General features: G+C 42.8%; 3 protein-coding genes across 6 annotated transcripts; 1 reads left to right on the forward strand and 2 right to left on the reverse strand.

Annotated features, from left to right (window-relative positions):
* Positions 1-62: 62 nt before the first annotated feature.
* Positions 63-7769, reverse strand: serbp1b (SERPINE1 mRNA binding protein 1b). 2 transcript variants are annotated; one of them, XM_012827912.3, is made up of 9 exons: positions 7413-7769; positions 6356-6533; positions 5333-5473; positions 5126-5197; positions 4818-4892; positions 4454-4640; positions 3477-3530; positions 2975-3229; positions 63-1843 (listed from the first exon to the last, which is right to left on the reverse strand). In XM_012827912.3, exons 1-9 carry the CDS (start codon positions 7666-7668, stop codon positions 1784-1786), a joined length of 1278 nt encoding a protein of 425 aa, XP_012683366.2. In that variant the 5' UTR covers positions 7669-7769; the 3' UTR covers positions 63-1783. The 2 variants fall into 2 exon arrangements, with proteins under 2 accessions (XP_012683366.2, XP_031419233.1); XM_031563373.2 differs by having other exon boundaries at positions 4454-4643.
* Positions 7695-11267, forward strand: LOC105900585 (leucine-rich repeat-containing protein 52). Of its 3 annotated transcripts, none has more exons than XM_012827914.2 (2): positions 7695-7776; positions 10651-11267. In XM_012827914.2, exons 1-2 carry the CDS (start codon positions 7746-7748, stop codon positions 10920-10922), a joined length of 303 nt encoding a protein of 100 aa, XP_012683368.1. In that variant the 5' UTR covers positions 7695-7745; the 3' UTR covers positions 10923-11267. The 3 variants fall into 3 exon arrangements, with proteins under 3 accessions (XP_012683368.1, XP_042559734.1, XP_012683367.1); XM_042703800.1 differs by lacking the exons at positions 7695-7776; positions 10651-11267 and adding exons at positions 8348-9246; positions 10433-10626; XM_012827913.3 differs by lacking the exon at positions 7695-7776 and adding an exon at positions 8358-9246.
* A 923-nt stretch (positions 11268-12190) lies between these two features.
* On the reverse strand, positions 12191-20184 carry zyg11l (zyg-11 family member, cell cycle regulator, like). Its single transcript, XM_012827840.3, has 15 exons — positions 19881-20184; positions 18951-19116; positions 18029-18798; positions 17795-17935; positions 17160-17336; positions 16967-17031; positions 16787-16886; positions 16450-16500; positions 16152-16313; positions 16000-16047; positions 14919-15122; positions 14732-14784; positions 14495-14592; positions 13860-14015; positions 12191-13709 (listed from the first exon to the last, which is right to left on the reverse strand). Exons 1-14 carry the CDS (start codon positions 19881-19883, stop codon positions 13864-13866), a joined length of 2190 nt encoding a protein of 729 aa, XP_012683294.1. The 5' UTR covers positions 19884-20184; the 3' UTR covers positions 12191-13709; positions 13860-13863.
* Positions 20185-20419: the final 235 nt, after the last annotated feature.

Here is a 20419-nt window from a genome sequence, read left to right on the forward strand (position 1 = left end):
GCTTAAGTGAAATTTGCTGAAATAAAATTAATAAAATAATGAGGCAAGTGGTCTTTTTTTCGTTTTAAAACCACGACTTTTAACATCAATCCACACTACTCATGGCGGTTTACATTTAACACCTCTAAGTACTTTATTGAACAGGGATGTTCGCAGAAGTCTCATTTGTCCAAAATAAAATAACATAAAAACAAAATCAACCTGATGTCACCCATGACTGCATGTCTGCATTAGCAGTATGGCTCTTCAATAAATTGAGCAATGAAACCTACTTAAGAAGGGAAAGCCACACAGGTGCTTGAGGTCAATGTCAATTTACAACTCTGAAAATTAAATGTTCTTTTTTACTTTCCTCGTGTGTCATGTTTGGTTTAAGCTAAATTATGCTTTTCCATATGTGAGCCATTGCCATAGCCATTGCCTAGGCCATGGTGCAATCAGACATCCAGATATGGGCAAGGTTGGTATTCATACTTTAGTAGCACTCTATTGTTCCACACTGAATTATTGAAATTCTTAGAAATTAAATTCAAAAATAGAAATGGCAGACCACAAAAGGGAAAAAAAAAATATTAAAAACAAACCTCATTGTACTGTACACAATTCGTGCGTATATGCGATCATGAGATATGTTATTAACTAAGTGCAAGATAAATCCACAATATAACCTAGAAAATATCCACTACAAATTCTCAACACAAAACTAATTCAAGGTGAAACTGAGTTGCTGTAACCTGGGATCTAGGTTTGAGAGGATACGTTTATGGTAGATGAGTACTTCCAAATGAGTCCTTATCATTCAAAACACACTCTCACTCAGTACACACGTACATACATACACACACACACACACCCATACACAAGCACACAACACACACACACACACACACGCAAGCTCAAATATATATACACACAATTCTTTTTCTGATAGTGGTCCTAAATTTTCTATAAGACAACCATACAACCTACAAGGACCAGCCTGAAGCTACACTGGTCCCTGGCTGCCTTTACAAGACCAGGGACACATCTCGACGATGGTCAGGGACAAGCACAAGTACTAAGACCACTGGTCCACACAACAACAAAACAAAGATGTCAAGAAAGAAAAACAGTAGCATCTGCTTTCAATGGCAAGAGCTGAAAAAAAAAAGGAAAACCCCACACGTCTAGATAACTAGAAGTCAGGGTTTTCAAAACTTTACACACAAGTATGCCTGGTCTTCTACAATTAAATTATTGGAAAATGGGAACGGAGGAATTTCTCCTGGAATATCGCATCACCTAGCATTCCCCTTTCAGTTTAGCCCAAAGGTGATCCCCAAAAGCATCAATTTCACAATGTGTGAGGGTGGCAAGGCCAAAATGCTGTAAGCATAGCAGGAGCCAGCAACACACTTCAACTGTTTTGGAAATGCATACATTCAAGCAGCAATAAAAAATAAAATCATGAAGAATGCATAATCTCTGGAAAGAAAACAAAAATACTGTATGAAACATCCCTGCTATCATGTTTCTAAATACAAAAACTCTACCAATAATTTGCTTCAGTGTAACAAGAGAAGTCCATTTTGCTATTTTTTTAAATTTCCTTTTAAAAGGGGTAGAATTCAGTCCTCAGTGTTAATGGTATGGATGACAGTCTGTCTCATGGTTAAAATCTTTTTTTTTCCCGTTCTTTTTTTTGTTTTGTTTTTTTAAAGAATTGAAGGATCCGTAAGCATGCAAGCCTCGTAGAGGAGGAGCCCGGAGGGGCATCTGGGATGGCTGGTATCGATGCTTGGTCTTAGGCCAGGGCTGGGAAGGCCTCTGGGTCATCCACGTTGGGAACTGACACGCCACTCACCTGTGGACATAAAATGCAAAGGCACCAACACACACCTGTTATTGTAGATGATCGAGGTCAGTGAAAACTTTGTGTCATATGCTACAGTGTTCAACAATACACCCAAGAATAACAACAACACCAATAATTCGAAACAAATGTGGGCAGGGCCCAATCTGTGTGTAATTTGAGATTTGCAAATGTGTGGAGACACGCAAATGTGTGGAGATTTGTCTGTACCAACAAGGTTTTGTTTTGTTAAGGTGCTGCAAATCGATTACCAAGTCCGTTCCCCAGTCGAACACCAGCTGGCTGGGCTGGGTTCGGGCAAATGTCGGGCCATTGCTGGGCATCTGCAGCCCTTGTCTTTGTGGTGTGTCCACTGGCATTAGTTTCAGCTTTTTGGTCAGGAGCATGTTGAATCGGCCGTGGAGCCCATCAGTGAGAGATCACTCTGATAGGCGGTTCAGCAAAAATGTTTTAATTGGAGGTTTCATTTTTCTTCAGCTCTCGACACGGGTTCAGCAAAGGCCCCTTGAGCCCATCGCTGTAGTAGGCCTATCCATGATTGCGCCAATTTTGTGCGGTTTCTCCTTTTCTTTCACCTCCGCCACCCTCTCCCTCTCGAATAGGGACAGCAGCACACAGCCCACATTCCAGCTCTGCTCCCAAAGCCTCGCGGGCGTGCCTAGCCCCCAGGCAGATGCCAGCACTGCCGATGGCGATCCTGAAGAATCCATCCAGGGATTAAATCTTCTTGCTGGGGCCGGGATGGCGAGCATGGAACTGCCGGGCGTCATCATTCCTCCCCATTGCCGTGAGAATTTCTTCACAAAGCTGATGTTTTTAGGGGAGCTGATTGTGGGGTGAGTGGCCCTTAAGTAGGGTAGCCCCGCTCTGGAGGGGGCGGGATATGCAAATTTAGGGCTGCTGTGCAGCAAGGGGATTGGCAGTGGCAGAGCTGCTAGAGAGCAAAGCCCATACGTAGTATAACACCTCCCCAGGTACATTATGAAAAACCATAAGGCTCATGGCAGATAGGAGTGCCAAGCACAGAATCAACACAAAGGCTGTCACGCACTGGATGGATGAGACCAGACTTCTGATTCATGGCATCAGGCAGATGTACAATTCATTTCCCTCAGCACCCACCTTCTCAGGTCGGCCTCGGCCTCCACCTCCGCCTCCGTCTCCTCCACCGCCGCCGGCGCCTCCACCTCCAGCTCCGCCTCCGCCGCGGCCTGGCCGGTTTCCGCCTCCTCCACGGCCCCCTCTGCCTCCGCGAGCGCCTCCACGGCCACGCCCAGGGCGGCCCAGGTCTCCAAAGTTGATCTCCAGCTGAGAGGTGATGTCATTGGCCGGCTTACGGAAGTGGTGCTCTCCAGCTCCATCATCAGCACCCGGAGCCTTAAGAGGAATCACATGTGCCAGTGAGTGCGGTATTGGCTTTAAACAACATGCATTTTCATCTAAAGTAATCGCATTTAGGGGTTGACTTTTCATTTACTGGGCCACAGTAACTACAGACAGACAGTTCATTCAAGTTAACCATGGACCAATGCTCCAGGAACTATGGGTCACTGTAAGAGTACTGCCTGTATTAAGACAGGGGAATATCAAAGAGAGATTGTGTACCAGAACACACGCCACTCACCTTTTGGAATGCCTCAGGTTCAACCTCTCCAGTGTCAATCAAACCACCAGGTTTCTGTATTTCATGAGAGCAAATGTTTGTCATGACTTTATGAACATCAAATTTCTCATTTAAAAAGGTGTCGTATGTAAGGATTTTAGCTTAAAAATGAACTAGAAATAGCAACAGAATGTGAAGAAATAACCATTTAATAACACCTATGCCCTGTGTTGCCCAGATATCCACTAAAGTTAGCATGCTCACCAGCTAGCCTGTCCATCCTCTATCTTGCCATTTTGCACCTCAAGAGGCACTAGTGAGTCACTGTAGGGAGATTGGTAAGGCAAAGCAAGGGGGCCATCATGGGCATAAGCCCACACTGTCAGGAACAGTGTTTTTAATAGCCAAAATCCCATTTTAGAGGCTAAAATAATGACAGTTAAAGTGTAAAGCCAAATTTTTTTGTAGCTCAGTAGCAAACCCTTCGGTGAATATTAATGGTTTGACGATCAGATAGCTCAAAAGCGTGAGTGCTTAAATTAATACCTAGGTGGGGTCTGTTTGCCTCATTCATGTAACATATAAATATCAATTGATGTTGAGGGAGACACTAATGGTCTCAATTATGTAAATGTTTTCATGCTACATGTAGCCTTCAGCTTCCGCCACCTTGGCCAAACTTTTTGTTTACTTCAGCGAAGGGAGATGAGATAGGGGTGTACAAACGTAGTAACACACTGCCCCCAATCTGCTTGGGGTGGCTGACAACTAGTCAAGCTTACATATAGCCCCTTTAAGGACTTGAAGGGAGGGGATAAGCTTACAGAAGAAATTTGTTGCGGGCAGTTTGTGTGAAATACACTTACAATACACAGGCTTCACGTATATATTTCTTTCAAGCAGATAAATGTGTATACGAGAATGTTAGCCATTAACCTGCCTTGTGTCTAGCGTGTGTCTAGCACCCAGTACTGTGAGAGGAGAGAACACACTCTTACCACAGCAACATCCTCGCTCTTGGACTTGTGCAGCACATATCCCTTCTTCCATTGGCCATCGTTGCCCTCGTTGGGCTTGCGGATGTTGAACTCAACCTTGGTGCGCTCCTTGTTCTGCATGGCCTTCCACTCATCCAGGGTCATTTCCTTTGGGCCCTCCTCCTTCACCTCTTCCACCTCATTTTCCCTTCAAAATGGACAAAGACACAATGCCCTATGCTGAATTGTTTGCCTCCCCTCTTAAAAATCACATTATTCACACTAAATTCATCACAATCAGGAGACAGCATCACTGTGTGTTAAACCACACTGCTCGTCTACAGCTGTGTCATTCCATCAGGGTATATTAGAGAGGCACACTCACTTATTTTCAGAGTCAGCAGGCGCGTGTTCCTCTCCTTCATGGGTTTCCTCTTGGGTAGCAGACACGTCATGCTCACTGCAGTACGAAACAAAGTGCATCATTCATGGCTGAGTCAGACTAATCCACTACTGCATCTGTTTGCTACTGGTTACAGCGAGGTAACATACACAACAAATCGTAACCTTGGTAACAAAAGAATAACAAAAGAATACCACGTGACTGAAGATAGGCAGCTAAACATTTTAAAAGGGAGACTAGATGACTAGTATTATGAAACTTTCTTTGGAAAGGGAAATGGATCAACATACCCAGCTTCATCCTTCGCATTGCCCCAGTTGTGCGGTCCACTCCCACCACGCTTCTCCTCTCCAGATTTCTGCCTATTGGCATAAGGACAAAATGCTGCAGCTTACTTTGGAATTGGATTTGGAAAAAAAATGCTGCTCAGTGGCAGAGTAACACAAAGTCCCACCAACACATCTCACTTCCAACTACTGACTGTAAACATAACTTACGATTTGTCAGTGCCACTCTGTCGGTCAAATTCACGTTTGCCACGCGAGTCAAAGCCATCAGTCCGTCCCATTCCACGTCCCCTACCGCGACCCCCACCACGTCCACCACCACGTCCACGCTGGGGCCTGTCTGCAGCTGGCCTGAGGAAGGGCAACATGCGACAAAGCTACCTCAGTCAATGGTTTGAAACATCAGTCAGGGGTGGATTACCCTAGGCTTCAACACAGCGAAACACCCCGCAAATTTCCGCTTATCACTTTTTGCTCTTGTAATCAACAATTCATGGTCACCAAAACAATAAGGTTGCCTAGACATTGTTTAATCATATCAGTGTTTTCATGCCATGTTAGCCTGGCTATCTTGGAGCTGCAATGAAGTGTAGTTGTGGTGTCTGAAAAAATGTGCGGTTAGCCTGTCAGCCAGATCAAAAGTTAGAGAGCTTAAATGAAGATCTATAGATCTATATCGTCTGTGCAAGCACGGCAATCCAAACTATTCTCATTTGTAGTTCCACGTTGGTGGAACAAACTGCCTAGTACTACCAGAGCAGGGGCGTCCCTCTCTACCTTCAAGAAGCTTTTGAAGACCCAACTCTTCAGAGAGCACCTCCCTTCCTAACTGGCACCTTGACTAGCGCTTAACTTGCACTTCAGCAGTTACATTCCTGCACTTCTTCTTCCTTTCTAGGTCGTTTTTCTAATTCTTATGTAAAGTAGTATTTATTGTTACACCATGTTTTTTATTGCTCTTAGCTTGACTGTTCTCTCCCTTGTACTTCGCTTTGGACAAAAGCGTCTGCTAAATGACTAAATGTAAATGTAAATCTATATACTATAAAAGTTTGATTTTACATTGATCGACTACAATAAGATCGACCGTCAATAATCCCCCCCACCCATACTGTTCCCTACCTGGTTTGTGAATTAAAATGGCTTGCTTTGGATACAGGCGCCATATGATTGAAATAAGCATGTGTGATTTGAGTGTTCATCCAAGATTTGTCAGTGCAATCAATAACTTACTTGTCCACCGGGAATTCACCTCCATCTGGCTTGTCTTCAGCTGGTTTGTCAAAGCGCCGCTCACGTGGGGGTCGTCTATCTGGCCTTCTATCACCTTGACGACCCTCCCCCTGACCTCCCTGGTGTTGGGGACCAGCCTGATTTGGCTGCTCTGGTCTCCGACCAACTCTCCTCATACCTAGATTATATCCCCAAATAAACTCAGATCACAAACATAGCCTCTGTGGATTGCATTCTAAACATGTTTTAAAAAAATGAATATGTATACGTTAAAATGTGGTCACTCGAATTTAGCATTATTCATTGTGACAAAGAACACAGGGAAACGAGAACAATCCTCTCATTTATTCTGAACAACTGTATTGTCATCGGACTGTCAAAGGGTTATCAAAAAGTAAGGAAATGACCATCGCCACACACCCCTGACGACACAGACTTGAGGCGAAACAGAAATATCAAACTGGTATGTTTACTTGAAAAGAGGTGGAGTGGAAATGCAAAGGAGTGCATCGTTCAGTTACAAAAAATCATAGAGGCTTGCGGACATTGTAGTGACTAGATTGTTGCTTTTTATGCTTTACTAAGTTACCAGAGCAAAACAGCTCGCTAGCTAAAAACTACAAAGCAAAAAACAATCTTCGTTACCTCGCGCCTGATAATGTAACGTTAGCTAAAATGCACTTGACTCGCTTGCATACTGGCTGACGTTAGCTAGGTGGCTACCCAACTTGAGCATCCTGCTTGACAGTTATCGCTAGCTTGGTGGCAGCTAGCTAGATATCAAACCAGTCAAGTCAACAAACTGCGTGTGGACATGCACTGACGCACATAACCAGCATCACCTGTCCAATCAACAGCCATGGTCATTCTAGTAAACTGTTGAAAGGGAGGCACTTGACTGTACAGGGAATAATTACTTCAAGACTAATTGTGATGAGATGTCCTCTAACTTGTTCATAACATCAGGCAGGAACCATGTTGACCTCATCATATTTTCACTGTGGTTTCACCCACGTATTAAGCTTCGCTGCAGCAGTATTTCAGAACAGACACTTACCCTCCTTTTTCAGAGGTACTGGGGCCTGCGATTCCTCTTTCTTATCAAGCAAAGGGTTCTTTCTATCTTTCTGTGACTCTTTCTTAGGTTGCTTTGCAGCTTGAGCAGCGGTCTTCGTAGAACCAGAGGCGGCCCCATCTTTTTTCTTGTTCTCTGCTGCTTTTAATATTTCAAATGGGTCTGATTCATCATCCAATAGTTGGTCGAACCGATTGGTTACGACGCAACCAAAGCCTTCTTGCAGATGTCCGGGCATGATGGCGCCCCTTCGACGGGATTCTCCTCCGATTCTACGAGGCTTGATGTGAATAGTTAGGGTAAAGCTGCCACAAGATGGCCAGGGAAGACACCTCCTTCTCTTCCGGTAGGCTCAACATCCGGGACATTGGCTTTTGCGCCATGTGGGGTGTGTAGTTCGAACGAGCTCGACGAAAATTAAGGCCGAGGCTATATGCTTTTGCGAATGAATTGTCGCTTGTTCGTTTCTGTGAATGTGTCGGTCTTACGCTAGAAACCAAACCATTACCTGGATCTGTCTTTGTAAATCAATTGTCTTGTGTTGTCTTCAGATTTCTCCTAACAAGTTCAAAGGGGAACGTTTAAAAGTTGTCTGAGACCTGGCCTAGGCTACTCACCTTGATCTGTATAGAATTGAGAGTGAGTGATGCTTGTTATGATGGCCTATAACCAATACAGAAATCCAATGACATGACATGACAATGACATTCATGCCCCCAATATAAATAATATCCTTCATAAATAAAAGCCTCAGTTTGTGGGCTGAATTATTAGCCAACCTCAGCTCTTTCAAAAATGTTTCAGTAAATTACTGAGAAAAACAGGCCTACAACACTTTAAAGTAAAGTGCTGTCAAATATATGGTCATGGAGAGAGGGGCGTGGATAATAGGCTCATTTATCCTGGAGTTACTTTAGCCTACCAACACATATCCAGGCTAGTCTCTTTCTCATTCCAACTCTCTCTCTTTGCGGGAGGGGGTGCTACAGCTAAGGACATGCGTGCATTGGCAGTTGGCAAGAAGCTGTTTACTCCTTTACAATAGCCGGCCACCCATTTTCAGTAGTGCAGTAGCGTTCAGTGACTGTTACAGCCTTGCCTCCAAAAGCGACCATAAAATGTGACTACCGATATAACATTGGCGAACTTTATGAAGATCACAATAATATCATGGTATTTGCCAGCCCATTGGTCACGCAGTGTCGGATAGTCGTTCTGCTGGTGCTCTGTTTGAGAGGCGCTCCGTCTCCAGCACCTTCCGCTGGGTGCCCTGAGCGGTGCGTGTGCGACGAACAACTCGTGGTCCAGTGTTCGGGACAGCGACTATCTTCATTCCCCACCAACCTGCCTCTGGTCACGCGGCAGCTAATTCTTTCCAACAATCATATTGATGAGCTCCCAGCGCTGCAGCTAAATTATTTATCCGATTTGGTGTACTTGGACTGCAGTAACAACTCCATCAGAGATATCTCCGAATCCACCTTTGGAAACCTCCGCAAGCTTGTCTACCTTGATCTGTCTTACAACATGTTTTTAAAGATAGAGGACCAGGCATTTGGCCCCCTGTCAAGTTTGGTGATGCTTCGGTTGACGGACAATCCTTTGCTTTCAGAGATTCACCCCACGGCTTTCGCAGAGAACGTCGCGCTTCAAGTGCTTGACCTCAGTCGAAATAATTTGACCACGCTCAATGTTACTTCACTAATAACTCTACCTGCTTTACGATCGCTCGGTTTTAGCGGAAACCCGTGGAACTGCGTATGCGAGATTGAGGATCTTTGCTTATGGATGCAAATTGACACCTTTAGATTCCAAGGTAGGCTAGCCTTCTTAGTGGATACAGATGTCAGAAATGTTGATAGGTGCGTTTGTCCTCCTTACTCGTTTACTGGGAAGGCCACCCATGGTAGGCTAAACCATACCACAACATTGAATGCAACAGATTTAGGTTTATTGGTTGATTTAGTCTGATCCCAAACACAATTTAGCTAGACACTCTGATGCCCATTATAATTGAATGAGCATCATTAATGGATTAACCTGGTGCAGTCTAGCTTGGTTTGCCCAAAGATTTAGGCTATGAATTAATTATTCACCAGCATCTCAATTTCAGAATGCATTATTCAATATGACTGGCCTTGTGCCACAGTTCCCCAGGAAGGCTGTCAAATCATGTTGCTCAAAGAGAAGGAGGCTGCTGAAGTTTTTTTTTCCCCTCTTCTAGGAAAACCGAATATTCACATCCAAAACAAACCATAAAATCAAGTGAGCCCCCTCCCCCAGTTTGCAAATCAAGTCCCTAATGTGCTGGCCTATTTTTCTGTTTGAAGCACATTGTGCTAGGGAAAGCATTTACTATGTGGCAGTTAACTGCATCACGCTATTGTGATTCATGTTTTCTTATTTTGGGAATAATACAATATCCAAGCAGGGAAGAGCAGCAAAAAAAATCTGCCACTTTTTTCAGCGCTGAAGATTAACATACCATTATGTAAGCAGCAGAGAGGCTGAAAATAGCTGTTTTTGAAGGGGGAAGGTTTGAACTTATCTCTAAGGCGGTTAAGTTTAATGGAGGTACTTTGCACATGGAGTGCTGGGTAATAAGGATGACCACAGTTCACACTATGCACATTGTTTTTATTACAAAATACTTAATGGTATGCAAATTGATGCCATATGAAAGCCATTTGTTTAGGATTTAGAAAGTTATTTAGGATTATACTGCAGACATCCACCAGGTTAAGCATCCTTATAAAACCTGCCTGTAAATCTGCACCTCAGTAGTCAGCTTTCAAACACATAACTCTTTCCCATGAGGCATGTGTGAATAGAGAAGGAGTGTTTATCTGTATTTTACACAAGCACAGGATTTGGATCAGAGGGGTACAGCATGGTTTTTTATTATTTAAAGGGTTAATGTAATGTCATACTAAACAAAAAAGTTCTCCTACTTTTAAAGTCTTGTGTTCCAGTCTTGATTTATATCATGTCTATCAACTCAGGAAACAAGATCACTGAATGCATGGGAAGAATGAGAAACAAATGGTTTGAGAAGCACCTGGAAAATAAAGATAATATTCCAGACCATAAATAGTAAAGCCTGTCGGCTTATCGTAAGTGCAATGGCTTTCCCGTTGCACTAATTGTGAGCTGAGTATTTTTCCTCTTAAAAAGTTATTTTGGTTCTCCTGTTTTTCTAACCCATGTACTTGTCTTCAAGATGAAGGACAGACGGTGTGTGAGGGCCCTCCAGGCTTGCAGGATCTCCGCCTGGCAGAGCTGGGTCTTCATTTGCGGATGCAGTGCCACCCAAGTTTTGGTCACCAAGACTATCTTTTCTTTGCAGCTATCGGTTTTGTCATTTTTGCAGCTGGCACTGTGCTGGCCTGGCTAACGGGCGTGGTGATGGTGCTCTTTGAACGATATGTGAAGAGGGAAGATGGCCAACTTGATTTAGAGAAGGAGGGGGTGAAAGAAGAAGGCGGGAGATGATGAGAGCTTGTGCAAAATTAAATCCAAAATACGCAAGACCGCTTAATCAAGTGTAGCACTGGCCAGAGGCTGGAAAACAAAACTCTGCTCCTGCCTGCCTCTGGCCCACTGTTTTCCCCAGGCTGCTGACAGAGGTAGTATGCGGGGCTTAACGATATCACAATAAACAAACATCCTAACAACTTATTTCAGAGAAAAAGTTAAATAAAGACCATCAGTAATGTGGTAGTACATTATATTAATGTTTGTATAACATTAATAATGAAATCATACAGTTATTGCAGGTAATTTTATGAATGCTTACATTCTTATTTGGGTCTGTAAATAAAGTGTGATGAGAGAACATTTAATGTGTTTCTTGTGATGAAGTGTTGCCCCAATTTTGACTTGGGCCTTGATACTAAGACATCTCCTCTTTGATCTGTCGTTACATGACATAGAATCTGTGCATGTGTCATGGGGTATTTGTGGTGGATTTGACAGCAGCTCTCTTGGTAGGACGCTTTGGTGCCGGGTGCCGTGTGCCCTGATATACTTCCTAAGTTCCTATGGATATATACATGCCTCCTTGATGTTACTAAAAAAAGAAAGAGTAGGGCAAGTTTCCATGCACTGTATTCTAACTTGGTGCTCTCAGACAGCAACAAAGCCAAACACATTTTCTTGCTTGTGTTTTAGTAATGTTCTGGAGGATTTATCTATTTACAGTCGTTACAAATGATTTAGTGTTGTATAGATGGTCCACTACGTGAACATATTCTGCTTCTTCAGTTCAGCAAATATGAATATGTTGCGAACAATGTCAAGGTCAAAGGTTCATTTTTCAGGGAACTGCTAGTCAAATCAAGTACTTGCCTCAGTATTCATCGTGGGGTTAGTCACTTGAAACTGACAGTAACATCTTAAAAGTCCACCCTAAAATGTGTTTTTAAGAGCTGTAAATAAATTATAGAAATGAACTGCGATGAAACACATAAATGCTGGGGTTAATAATGAATAATCAAAAATAAAAACAAAAAATCTGCATTTTTTGGGTTGAAAATGGCTCAACATGCCATCTACTGTAAAATCACCCCGAACCTTGCAAGTCCGAAGCTGACGAAGAGTCAACCGTTTGGGACTTCTCTACGTCACAGACTCTCCAGCTAGTAAACTCTCAAAACAAAAATGCAATGGATGGAGTTAGGCTCTAAGCCGGGGGTGAATTTATACAAATTATATTATACTTTGTATAAATACTTTGTATGTAGACGTGGGTCCATGTGGTAGTGAGCATTTGTGTCTATGTCAGGCCCATCTGTGTGAGTACTGCAGCTGTCTTTGTGAGTAGTGTGGTAACACGTTGTGTTAGAGCAGGGTGCCATCTGTCCTCCATATATGCATCTATGTGCTGCACGTTTGAGCAGAATTGGATTTCATAAGTGCCCAACCTTCATAGCCCAACAGAAACACTTTTACTTTCATGCACAGTGGTGAAGGACACTCAGTTTGCTGCTTGCCTATGGTCATAGCTTAACACATTTGATGCATCATCACCATATGTTTTGTTCATATTAACCACAGATATTAGCAGCTCAGCTGTTTTTGTGTGGTCAAGAAACGACACTAGTTTCTGTAGTAAAGTATAGTTACTCCTTTGTCAATGACTATTTTAAAGAACTCTGTATTTGCAAATGACCAGGCAGCCACCGGCAGGATACCTTAGGCCAACCTGTGGAACACTAATGAAGTAAAAGTGGTGAAGGTTAATGAGGATTAATCAAGAGCAGTACTCCTGATTTATTCAGAAGAATTTCATCCTTGAAGCCATTGCACAGAAAACATGAGAAAGGCAGATATAGTAAATTTTTTTATTGATATATCAAATATATATTTTCTTACAATTGAATAAGTTAAATAAATCATTTTATTTACCTGATAGGATACTGAATAAAATACCAAATTTACCCGGCAGGATACTGAATCACCAAAACTAGACATAAATATCAAATGATCTGTCCGTATCTATGGAGCACTGGTGTCCTGAAGTGGTTTATGGAGGGACATGTCTAACTAAATTGTTAATACAGTGTCCAGTATATTTAATGGGCCATTTCAGTTTGTATGTTAGCCCTTTATCAATCAGACAGGTACTTTGTAACACATTCACAATGGCATTTGTGATAATTGTGGGATCAGAGGGGCAGGATTTAGCTGTGCTCAATTAATTAATTAAAATGAGGTGGGGAACAATTTAAGCATTACGTTGGTGGTAGTTAGAGGTGCAGTGTGCGATTGTAATCCAATAGATTTTTTTGTCAAATTTAGCAAATTGCTCCCCATGGTCCTGTAGCTGTCCACTCTGTGTGGGCGCTCAAAACTGTGCATTCACAGTCTTGGCTTTGTAAATGGGAAACAAAATGGCTTGAATTGAGTCCATTACCGCCTTCAACACATAAGGGAGGGGTGTAATTTGGCTAGACCAAAAGTTGTTGCTCATAAAAACAAACCTCAAAAAGTGGGAAACTATTGCATAGTGTTACTTTAAACAAGAAAATGTTGCCTCTTCAAAACAGTCTACCTAAATGTCAGACATCTGTCTGTAGACTCTGCACACAATTTCGGGAGCAACCTGTTTCATTGGTTCAACAGCTATCAGCAACTGTCCCACATGAAATGTGAGCTCTCATGAGGGAGCCAGTCACGAGGCTCAGAGAGTCCAGGACATGCAGAAGAAGCCTGCTTCCGTGATGTACGCCTAAACACATGTCCAGTGTTCTGTAGATGACATGTTAAAGGGCATCCCCTCTAGAGCAACAGAAGAAAGATAGTGTGAGAAACAAGGACAAATGAATGTGGCATGTATTATGAAAATGGTGGCTCTTAAAAGCGCTGTTACACCACATTGTGTATGCTTCTATACGTGGTTTTGTTTAGTTTTAGAACACTGCAACATACCTTCTCAAAGGGCTTGCTTAGCCAGGTTCTGTTCTGAAATGCCCACAATGCTTTCTGCTAGCCCGCGGACATCGTCATGAGTGTCAGGGTGCGTAATGAGGTCCTTCAGAATGTCCAGGCCCCCCTCCTCCTGAAGCATGCTGGCATACTGAGAGGCTGAAGAAGGACGAAGATGATCTGTGAGACTAGGCTGTTCAGACCTGGCATTAACACGCATCTGGGTGATGCGATCACAAGTGGTCAACTCGTAATACATCAGTTCACACCTGGCATTAGAATGTGTCTCCACATGAGTCTCAAGTAACCGCTTGTGATTGGATTGCTATCTCAACGCTCAACTAACCACAACCCTAACCATGACTCGGATTTCACTCCAATTCTATAAACAAAGAAACCAAAATAAATATCCACCATAAACCTCTTATACTCTCTTATACTATAGTCTAACATAGAGGATATGATCAACATCGAGTAGGTGACCCCTGTGACCATGGGTCTAATTGCCTTTGCAAATGGGCCCCTTGAAAAAACCCTAAGAAAGAATTGAACTGGAATGTGAGGTTTATATCTGCCCAAAGCACAGTACTTCTGCGTCTGACCTGCCCATGCTGTACTCGCCCCTCCTGTGCTCTCACCATTTTGTCCACAAACCAGATGCACCGCCCAGGCAGCCCAGAGCTGCACCCCAGTGGGCTGAGAGCTATGGAGCAAAGGGTAGAATGGCTGGAATGACCTGCAGAGGAAACAGTATATTCATATTATAAGCAGTATTTGTGCTAGTTACACTTAGCTAGTAAAAGTGTGAAAGAAAATTGATTGTTCATTTTAATTAGGGAGATATTGTACAAATGTTTGACATATTTGTTACATACCTATAGGACACCATTTCATGTTGGGGTGGGGTCCATTTCAGGATGGAAGAATGCTATAAAGAGATACAAGTCACTTACTGGCTATGACACAATTTCACAAATGTACATACATTCTTGTGTAAACCTGTTGAAACAAACACACTAACATACATAGGCATAGCCCAAAACAAACACCACATTTAAATACCAGCTTGGTCAGGATGGAGTCATGAAGATCAAGGTCCAGGGTCCAGGCGGACACTCCTGTGGAGGTCAGGTTGGCCAGGATCCCACCTGCAAAGTAGCTGACCCCAACCTCCACATCAGCACCCCCGAGAAGGGTGAGCACGTACTCCAGGAGGTCTTCATCCATCAGGTCTGCCCTCAGCTCCACCACCTCTGCAATGTTATTCTAAGGAGCAGAGCAAAGTGTGTTTGTGTACACGTGTGTGTGTGTTTGGGAAGAATTTGCCAAGAAAACGATGACATGTACAGAAAAGCTTACACTCAGTTGGAATACATAAATCTTTACGTATGCATTCTCTAAACATCTCTACCTGTGTTGAAATGCCAGGGAGCAAGTTCTGCACAATAATAAATATTTAATACTGGTATTCATTCTATATACTACGGAAGCCCTAAGATGCCATCAATTTACATTGATTTTAGACTCTCATTTTCTCAAGGTAACAAAATGTAGTTTTCCAGACATAATTCATTTACAATCTCGGGAAAACAATACATAACGAAAAAGACAGATAACCAGCAGGGCAGTTCTCAAGGTTCTGGTGGACTTTATTGCTGATCATCTTTGCAACAAAGCATTGGGAGCCTTGAAAGCTAGAGGTTTTCTGATAAATGTGTGATATAGCTGAAATCTTTTATTGTTTTCATCCTAAAAGTGAAAGCATGGTATGTAGCTGGTGCTTGATTAAGTCAACATAAAGCCTGGCAAATAGGTTGTGATCACACAAAATCTCTGATGTGGCTTTTCAAGCTATTTGTTATTACGGGAAAACAATGTATAATTTCCCAGAGATATCTAATTAATTATGTCATTATCTCTGGAAAACAATGTTTCATCATTTCGAGATATATATGATACATGTAAAATAAATAAAAACAAAGTAAAATAACGATATCACAGGAAAACGTAAACTGTAAATTGTAAAATGTAAATGAATGGCATCTTAGGGCTTCAGTAATATACACCTCTCCTATACACACACACAAACACATCCAACTGTGTTACATATAATTAATTAGTACTGATTGTGGTAACCACTCACCAACAAACCCAAGACTTTCTGCTGGACGGAGGACTCTGTGTAGTAGGACTGAAGATTTCAGAATAGTGGAAATTAGGCTTGCGAACAATGAATACAACAGATAAGCCATTACAACTTTTATGTAAAACCTTCTTGGTTTGGGCCAAAATTACCTCAAGCACCTCCGTATACAGCTCCAGGCCCTGGCACTGGATGAAGTGGCAACAGGCAGTTGGTGTCTCATCTGTCAGGTTCCACAGGGCGCTCAGAGCGAACTTCAGGGTGGAGTCCACCACCCCTGCTGAGGCCTTCTGCTGTACAATGCTGAGGAGTTGCTGAGGTCACGAGGACACATATGACAGACATGTATAAAATTATTGAAAAAAAGATTAAGATACATTAGAGCCTATGGAAAAATAACGTGTGGGATAAAGCCAATATGTTGCCAAATACCACTGGTTGAGTACATACCTCCATGATAAAGGCCTCAGCACCAAGTCGTGCAGTCTCCTCAGTGGTAAGCTGTGAAGAGACATATACCAGGTAAAGACACATGAAGGACTGTGCGGAATATTCTCTTAGCCCATGATGGCCAGTCTTTCTTTCACTGTCATTTGTTTGGTCTAAATGATGACTGTTTTTATATTGATGTTTACGTAGCACAATGATACAATTAATTTAAACAGAGCAGCAAACTTGTAAATGATGTTGTAAACTATAGTTCATGATGTGTGCAAAGTGCACTGACATAGTGAAAGAGACATTTCCTTATCTAGAATAAATATCTACATATTCATCCCCTCTGTACCTTAGACACCAGTGTGGAGACAATTGCTACAGCCATCCTCTGCAGGGTGTGGTCCTCACGGCTGCTCAACCAGGCCATAACCAGCTTAGCTGCATCAAATCTGACCAGACACAAGGCAAACTACTAAGTACTGAACATTTAAAACCAAAGGTCAGCTTGAAGTACACCATATGGACTGACCTGTCAAATCGGACATCTTGTAAAAATCGGTCATTGCAGAGTGAAAGTAAGCAGTTCTTCTGTAACTGAGAGGAAGAGAAAATATTATTTATATTTATTTTTGTATAAATGCTACATATGCATTTTTACAAAGAGAAATGCATGTTTGTGAAAGACTGTGTGAGTGAACAAGCTCTCAAGTGTGCAAAGGAACCTGTTCATGGTTTGGAAAATTCCTCATGGCTGTCAGAAGCTGATGAACTGTGATTCTCAGAAGTTCCAGTGGCATGCCTAGGGTCTTATCTTGAGTTGTGAGGTTGAATACACAGGCTGTGGCCACCAGCTGGACATGCAAGGACTGTTCGTGATTTTTCATTCCCATGGACACCAGCTGTAATTCACACAAAGAGTACTTAGAAATACATAAACCCAGTGCAACATCGATACCATCATAACATCATAACTCTTTTTTTTACAGCATTCCATTACTTCTTTCAATTTTCCTTCAAATTCAATTACTTTTTTGTTGGCTTTTACAGCTATGTTAGAATTATGTTTCTCAGAAATGTTGTCGAGCACTAATATAAAAAATAAGGCCCTTTTTCATGCCTGTGTGCCTGGATATTTTTCTGCCTGAATTTTTCAGGCACGTTAGATAACACCCTTTTTATTATTAAAGACTTTTTTTTCCCAAGACAATAAACCCTGACAAAAAAATGACATTTTTGCATTATTTAGCACTGTTCCCACTGGAGAGCTCAGTCTCTACACTGTCTCTACCAACACAGCTACACAAGATATCTCTGGACAACAGTGGGGAAAGCCAGGCATTAAAGGACTGCACAGTGCCTTCAAGACATCTGGCTGAGGTTCCTCCGTGTCATTGGTCAGGCTGTAGAGGTGAACCATAGCCTCCCGTATAAAGCACTCCCTCTCACAGTATCTCCTCAGGGCCTCACTGATCTGGTTGATGTTGGCCTCTCCAGCAACCTTGAAAACAAAGACGATTACTATCAGTCTGTGTGTCTCATGGTTTCAAGTATTTTTGTGTATACGCGATGTCAATCTTTACACTACACGCACCTTCAAGTTGCTTTTCGCAGTAAAGAAGTCACTGAAGCCTGCTCCAGTGGCCAGCAGTCCAACGAAGTTCATGTGTGGCCTCGCTTCCAGAAACGCCTCGATCGAAGCCTCTGTTATTCCCCTCCAGCCGGACACGTCGAGCGACACCAGCGCCGGGAGGATGACGGGCTTCTCCAGCAGCTTCTCTACCATACCGTCCCCCTCGTTGCTCAGCCTGTCGTCTGAGAGGTCCAGGTGCCTGAGACCCTCTAGCCGGCCCAGCACTAGCAGGAGGCGCGTAGCGGGCATCTCGAGGTGCCTGAGGCCGTGGGCCGACAGGGACTTTAGGGTGGCCTGACAGTCCAGCAGAGGCGTGAGATCAGTGACACGTGTGCTGGAAATGTCCAGTACCTCAAGCCGAGGAAGGGTGCAGATGTCCTCCAGCCCAGAGTCGTCCAACTCTGTGCCGGCCAGAAGCACGGTTCTCAGGCCCGGCAACGAGCTGAAGCTGAGCCGCTTGTTCTCAAGGCAGCCCTCTCCCATTTCGAGTCCGCTCAGGTTAAGCCGTTGAATGTTGTCCCGAGACTCTTTGTTGGCTGTGAGGCTAAGCAGAACATCTGATACAGTCAAGCCACCGTTAACTTTGGATGTATCCAGCTCCTGAAGCCTATGGGGCTGTGTGGCGAGGCGGAAAGCCTCAGCAGAGAGATGCGACGCCCGGAGGCACACGCGGCGGAGACGCAAGTGCTCATAGCTGCGGAAGACTCCAATGGTTCTATCATTTAGCACACCTGGTGTCAAACAAAAAAATAAAGACAGATATTACAATACAAGCAAGTTCTGCTGTATACCCACTGACACAAATAGCTACACAGCGAATTTAAAAGAGGTCACTCAGGCTTCTTCTTAAACGTCCTATGCTCTTCTGCACCCTCATACTCACCGTCCTCTGCCATCTTGCCAAGCAACTGGTCAGCTAGCATCTGAGGGAAGACTGGGCAGTGGCAGAAACAAAGTGATCCGTCTTCACGTTTCACACAAAGCCGCTCCAAACTGTGACAGACCGAGGCTAGACAGATGTCAGCCAAGGCGACGGGATTATCCTCTTCCTGTTGCAAACGAGCATGTCTGATTAACCTTTTTACGCATATGGTATATAATTTACAAATGCATAAAAAATATACAAATAGTATTCAATTTTGAGTATATTTTCCATCACAAGAATCAGAGAGCATTATGGCATGAATCATTAACTCTTTAACCAAGTTATTCATGTGATAGAGAAATATGGGGAGAATAGGTTTCTTTAGGCTATATGAAGTACCAGCATGTAGGGTAATGATTTCCTCAAAGTTGGTTATAGTTCAATTACTTTATTTTCAATGGCTTAGTAGGTGAATGATTAATTTCATTATCCATTAATAACTACAATAACTTGATAAACTGTGGAAAGCCATAACCCTATAGTTGACCCTATGATTTCCCAACGATTTTGTTGTCTGAGGGATGGTTTTAGAAACCTGTAAAATGTAATGACTGGTGGTTATTGATGATATACACACACACGCAAACAGACCAAACACATGAACTAGGATTTCAGTTCCCATTGGTCTTGATGAGCAGTGAATATTTGCACGGTGTGTTCATTTTCGAAAGTGTCTACAAGGGTTAGCATGCGCAGTTTATTTTTTTCCAAACAGGACACAAATTCGAAAGCAACCTAGCCTAAATCCTTTTAAATCACCTTCTAATCCCACAGTAGTAGCCTAGTCCACACTCGATAAGCCTTCGTGTTCAGTTGCATTTATTTAAATATAGTCACAACCATGAGTGACTCCAGGCAGCCTAGAACACTAACACGAAGAGAACTCACCATTGTGAAATAAAGGTAGCAGATCTTGACAACCTGCAGAAGAGGCTCCCGGTAGAGAGGCAGAAATTCCCGTGCAGTAAGCAGTTACGCTGCTAGTAAGCTAGTTACGCTACAAACGCTACATTAATTAAAGGTCTGTCTTTGCTACAAACAACACATTGGACCAACACAATAATGGCCAACACGGGTAAAATGTACATTTTCAAAATAGAACACCGTAATTTGATACTCTGGCTTCCGCCTTGTTGATCATCTTGAGATCATCTTTGTGGCACTAAACCACAGGCGTTCAATTGGTCACTCGGGTGTCAAACGTCATCTGTGCTATATTTGTACTCTTCCACAGTACTCGTGAATAAGTAGCCAACATTTCGCGTATTACACAGGTAGTCCTACTTTTATCGTTCATTTCAATTTAAATAAACATAAAACATATTAAGAGGAATGATATCCTCTGAAACCTTTCAAGGGTTTACACTACGTTGTGGAAATACAGCTATTTTGGGACAACCAAATGGTAGGCAAGGGTAAAATAACAA

The sequence above is a fragment of the Clupea harengus genome, chromosome 25 (assembly GCF_900700415.2).
Source record: "Clupea harengus chromosome 25, Ch_v2.0.2, whole genome shotgun sequence".
NCBI lineage: Eukaryota > Metazoa > Chordata > Actinopteri > Clupeiformes > Clupeidae > Clupea > Clupea harengus.

Excerpts from the sequence above, each read along its gene's own strand:
- LOC105900585 (XM_012827913.3), top strand. The coding sequence starts at position 8,601 with ATGGTATTTGCCAGCCCATTGGTCACGCAGTGTCGGATAGTCGTTCTG. Across the intron at positions 9,247-10,650 it reads TGACACCTTTAGATTCCAAG|ATGAAGGACAGACGGTGTGT; the intron begins GTAGGCTAGCCT and ends CTTGTCTTCAAG.
- serbp1b (XM_031563373.2), bottom strand. The coding sequence starts at position 7,668 with ATGCCCGGACATCTGCAAGAAGGCTTTGGTTGCGTCGTAACCAATCGG. Across the intron at positions 5,474-6,355 it reads GGTGAATTCCCGGTGGACAA|GCCAGCTGCAGACAGGCCCC; the intron begins GTAAGTTATTGA and ends GCCCTTCCTCAG. Across the intron at positions 3,531-4,453 it reads AGAGCGAGGATGTTGCTGTG|AAACCTGGTGGTTTGATTGA; the intron begins GTAAGAGTGTGT and ends CATGAAATACAG.
- zyg11l (XM_012827840.3), bottom strand. Across the intron at positions 18,799-18,950 it reads TGGCAAGATGGCAGAGGACG|GTGTGCTAAATGATAGAACC; the intron begins GTGAGTATGAGG and ends GTTTGACACCAG. Across the intron at positions 14,785-14,918 it reads ACTCCATCCTGACCAAGCTG|CATTCTTCCATCCTGAAATG; the intron begins GTATTTAAATGT and ends ATCTCTTTATAG.